The 4590-nt window shown below is 50.9% G+C and overlaps 1 protein-coding gene across 1 annotated transcript; it reads left to right on the forward strand.

Moving 5' to 3' along the window:
* The first annotated feature begins 561 nt into the window (after positions 1-561).
* On the forward strand, positions 562-3761 carry LOC147841891 (uncharacterized). Its single transcript, XM_087274218.1, has 2 exons — positions 562-2800; positions 2849-3761. The coding sequence occupies exons 1-2, from the start codon at positions 1066-1068 to the stop codon at positions 3556-3558; spliced, it is 2445 nt and encodes an 814-aa protein (XP_087130344.1). The 5' UTR covers positions 562-1065; the 3' UTR covers positions 3559-3761.
* The last annotated feature ends 829 nt before the right edge of the window (positions 3762-4590 follow it).

Genomic DNA, 4590 nt, shown 5'->3' on the forward strand with positions numbered 1-4590 from the left:
AAAACCCTGGCGAGTTTAATTCGATATTATTCAAGAGCTAATTGGCCGAACACAAAGTTATGTTCTGATTACAGGTTGTACCGAGACTGATGGCCTCTTGCCGTCTCCTTGTTTTGCACCCTCTGTTCCTGGTCTGATGTGCTGAATTGGAGCAGTAAATCTCCTGAAGGGAACGGAGCAGTCGATCAGGACTGTGTGATTGCAGGGCAGGTCACCACACCATGACCAGAACACATCAATCTGCCCACTGCTGCTCGCACAAAAGACGGACGTCTCCAGCATTCGTGTCCATCACCTCCAGCATGCAAATCCTTATCTATAACTCAAGTCATCACAGTAAGTTACATTGATTTGTTATGCTAATTTGACAGTGTTGTGCATATATTTGTGTAACTCACATGGAAATGCATTCTGATTATCTGAAGCTTTGATTATTTTGACATCAATTTAAAGGGATTTCTGCATTATCGTATAAATTAATTTATCTCCATAATAAAATGTACATTATTTAAGCGCATGCAAAGAATAATAGCATACATTAAAGCATATCATCGGTGTCATGTTCACCAGCGAACAACCACCAGATGTCGCTGGTAAACATTCACACACAAACATTCACACTCATTGAACTACATATCTGCCATGTTATTGACTACAACACCCAGTCATGCCACACACACACACACAACCGGTTCCAGATCAACACTGATTGCACTCTCACAGCTGAAGCCACTTACACAATTATTGTTTGGACTATTTATACCCCTTTTGTTCCACACACATGTTGCCGAGTCTTGTTTACTGTTTGGTGACATTACAACGCGTTATCCTGGTCTTGTTTTCCCGTGTTTTGGTTCTTAGCCCTGTTTATCCTTGTCATCCTGTTTAGCCGCCTGCCTTACGACCTATTGCCTGTTTATTGACTTCGACTCTGGATTTGCCCAAACATACCTGTTCATTCCTGTATTGACCACTGCTTGCCTGACTAAAGAATAAACCTGCATATTGGATCCTACCTTCTGTTGTGGTGTCACTCCCCGGCGTTACAGAAGACTCGGCCACACAATGGATTCAGCGGGTATCAAGATCATGTGTCTGCGTCAGGAAGCCCGGTCTATAGAGGAATACGTGGAGGACTTCATCCAGGTAGCCCATTTAACATCTTTGGATGATTTATGCCTGATGATATTTTTTCGTGGTGGTCTAGCTGAGCCCCTTTATTCATGTATGCCACTACATGAGCCCCACTGGACAATAAGGCATTACGTAGATTTGGCACTACAAATGAGTGGGTCCCCCTTCACTGTAGGAGAGGTGGAGGACACCCCTAAATATTTTTTGGGGGGGGGCAAAGGACAGCAAGACCCGCTGGCAACGGGGCTTGCTGCTCATTCCATCACCACACTCCCAGCTCACAAGATGGCCGACTCCAGTCCTCCAGCTCACAAGATGGCCGACTCCAGTCCTCCAGCTCACAAGATGGCCGACTCCAGTCCTCCAGCTCACAAGATGGCCGACTCCAGTCCTCCAGCTCACAAGATGGCCGACTCCAGTCCTCCAGCTCACAAGATGGCAGACTCCAGTCCTCCAGCTCACAAGATGGCCGACTCCAGTCCTCCAGCTCACAATGTGGTCACAACCAGCCCTCCAGCTCACAATGTGGTAAGCGCCAATCTGCCACCTGCTCACAAGATGGTTTCCTGTTCCTTGTCCGTTCCTGCCATAGTTCCTGTTTCAGTTCCTGAAATACCATCACCTGAGCCACCAGAATGGCCACCACCACCTGAGTTACAAGAGCTGATGCCACCACCAGAACTGTTACTGCCAGAGCTGCCACCACCAGAGCTGTTACTGCCAGAGCTGCCACTGCCACCTCCAGAGCTGCCACTGCCAGAGCTGCCACTGCCACCTCCAGAGCTGCCACTGCCACCTCCAGTGCTGCCAGACCCTCCAGTGCTGCCAGACCCTCCAGTGCTGCCAGACCCTCCAGTGCTGCCAGACCCTCCAGTGCTGCCAGACCCTCCAGTGCTGCCAGACCCTCCAGAGCTGCCAGACCCTCCAGAGCTGCCAGACCCTCCAGAGCTGCCAGACCCTCCAGAGCTGCCAGACCCTCCAGAGCTGCCAGACCCTCCAGAGCTGCCAGACCCTCCAGTGCTGCCAAAGCTGCCAGATCCTCCAGAGCTGCCGCCTCCTGAGCTCCCTGAATGGCCGCCGCCTCCTGAGCTCGCTGAATGGCCGCCGCCTGAGCTCGCTGAATGGCCGCCGCCTCCTGAGCTCGCTGAATGGCCGCCGCCGCCTGAGCTCCCTGAATGGCCGCCGCCTGAGCTCCCTGAATGGCCGCCGCCTGAGCTCCCTGAATGGCCGCCGCCGCCTGAGCTCCCTGAATGGCCGCCGCCGCCTGAGCTCCCTGAATGGCCGCCGCCGCCTGAGCTCCCTGAATGGCCGCCGCCGCCTGAGCTCCCTGAATGGCCGCCGCCTGAGCTTCCTGAATGGCCGCCGCCTCCTGAGCTTCCTGAATGGCCGCCGCCTCCTGAGCTTCCTGAATGGCCGCCGCCTCCTGAGCTTCCTGAATGGCCGCCGCCTCCTGAGCTTCCTGAATGGCCGCCGCCTCCTGAGCTTCCTGAATGGCCGCCGCCTCCTGAGCTTCCTGAATGGCCGCCGCCTCCTGAGCTTCCTGAATGGCCGCCGCCTCCTGAGCTCCCTGAATGGTCGCCTCCTAAGCTTCCTCAATGGCCACAGCCTCATGATCCAGGGCCACTGCAGCTCCACGCTCCAGGCCCTCCGCTGTTCCACGCTCAAGGCCCTCCGCTGCTCCACGCTCCAGGCCCTCCGCTGCTCCACGCTCCAGGCCCTCCGCTGCTCCACGCTCCAGGCCCTCCGCTGCTCCACGCTCCAGGCCCTCCGCTGCTCCACGCTCCAGGCCCTCCGCTGCTCCACGCTCCGGGCCCTCCGCTGCTCCACGCTCCGGGCCCTCCGCAGTTCCACGCTCCGGGCCCTCCGCAGCTCCACGCTCCGGGCCCTCCGCAGCTCCACGCTCCAGGCCCTCCGCAGCTCCACGCTCCAGGCCCTCCGCAGCTCCACGCTCCAGGCCCTCCGCAGCTCCACGCTCCAGGCCCTCCGCAGCTCCACGCTCCAGGCCCTCCGCAGCTCCACGCTCCAGGCCCTCCGCAGCTCCACGCTCCAGTCCTGCCCCCGCTGCATGGTCCTGGCCCTCCATCCCTCCCCCAGTTCGGCCTCCGCTCCACCTCCCGCCTGAACAGTATTAGGAGTGTCTGGAAGCCACTCCTTAGAGGGGGGGCTCTGTCATGTTCACCAGCGAACAACCACCAGATGTCGCTGGTAAACATTCACACACAAACATTCACACTCATTGAACTACATATCTGCCATGTTATTGACTACAACACCCAGTCATGCCACACACACACACACAACCGGTTCCAGATCAACACTGATTGCACTCTCACAGCTGAAGCCACTTACACAATTATTGTTTGGACTATTTATACCCCTTTTGTTCCACACACATGTTGCCGAGTCTTGTTTACTGTTTGGTGACATTACAACGCGTTATCCTGGTCTTGTTTTCCCGTGTTTTGGTTCTTAGCCCTGTTTATCCTTGTCATCCTGTTTAGCCGCCTGCCTTACGACCTATTGCCTGTTTATTGACTTCGACTCTGGATTTGCCCAAACATACCTGTTCATTCCTGTATTGACCACTGCTTGCCTGACTAAAGAATAAACCTGCATATTGGATCCTACCTTCTGTTGTGGTGTCACTCCCCGGCGTTACAATCGGCATATATATATATATATATATATATATATATATATATATATATATATATATATATATATATATATATATATATATATATATATATATATATATATATATATATATATATATATATATATATATATTTTATACAACAGTTCTGTCTGGTTCTCAAATCTGATTGGCTAATAGCCGTGCGATATACTGCAATATCAGAACTCCTACAGCCTCTTCACCCTTTGTGTATTACTCCGCCCACATACAGCCAGCAAAAAGCAGACACTACAGATCTAAAGTTTAAAAGATGCTTGCTCAACTGTTTAACTGTCAGCTTATGATTTGAATCCAATGTGGAAGAAAGTAGTTCCACATACAAAAGGGTTTTTGAAACTCTCCTTGTTTGATTTTGTTTATATATACACAATTATGCTGTCAAACTGTTGTATAAACGCAATATCAAACTCGTAGCAGTGCGATATGGCTGTATATCGGCACTGGTGGGGGCACTAAGGCACTCAGCCTGTGGCCTCGTGCCATCGCACGCCTCCCACCAGTGTCGATATACAGCCATATCGCATTGCTACTCGTGTGATATTGCTCATATATAATCATGATTATTCACATTCAAAATCGAATTTGTGGTTACATAATGTGTGTACTGTGTATAGAAACTGTGTAAATATAAAATATAAAATGATAAAAAATAATATAACTATGATTTAAATAATTTGCATATTAATATATCATTTGTATCAGATATAAATATTTAATTTATAAATACAAATAAGCAGTCTCAAATGTATACATGTATT

The sequence above is a fragment of the Danio rerio genome, chromosome 11 (genome assembly GCF_052040795.2).
Source record: "Danio rerio strain M-AB ecotype USA chromosome 11, GRCz13ab, whole genome shotgun sequence".
NCBI lineage: Eukaryota > Metazoa > Chordata > Actinopteri > Cypriniformes > Danionidae > Danio > Danio rerio.

Coding starts and splice junctions, on each gene's coding strand:
- LOC147841891 (XM_087274218.1), top strand. CDS start 1,066: ATGGATTCAGCGGGTATCAAGATCATGTGTCTGCGTCAGGAAGCCCGG. Junction 2,801..2,848: donor TCCGCTGTTCCACGCTCAAG/GCCCTCCGCTGC, acceptor TCCACGCTCCAG/GCCCTCCGCTGCTCCACGCT.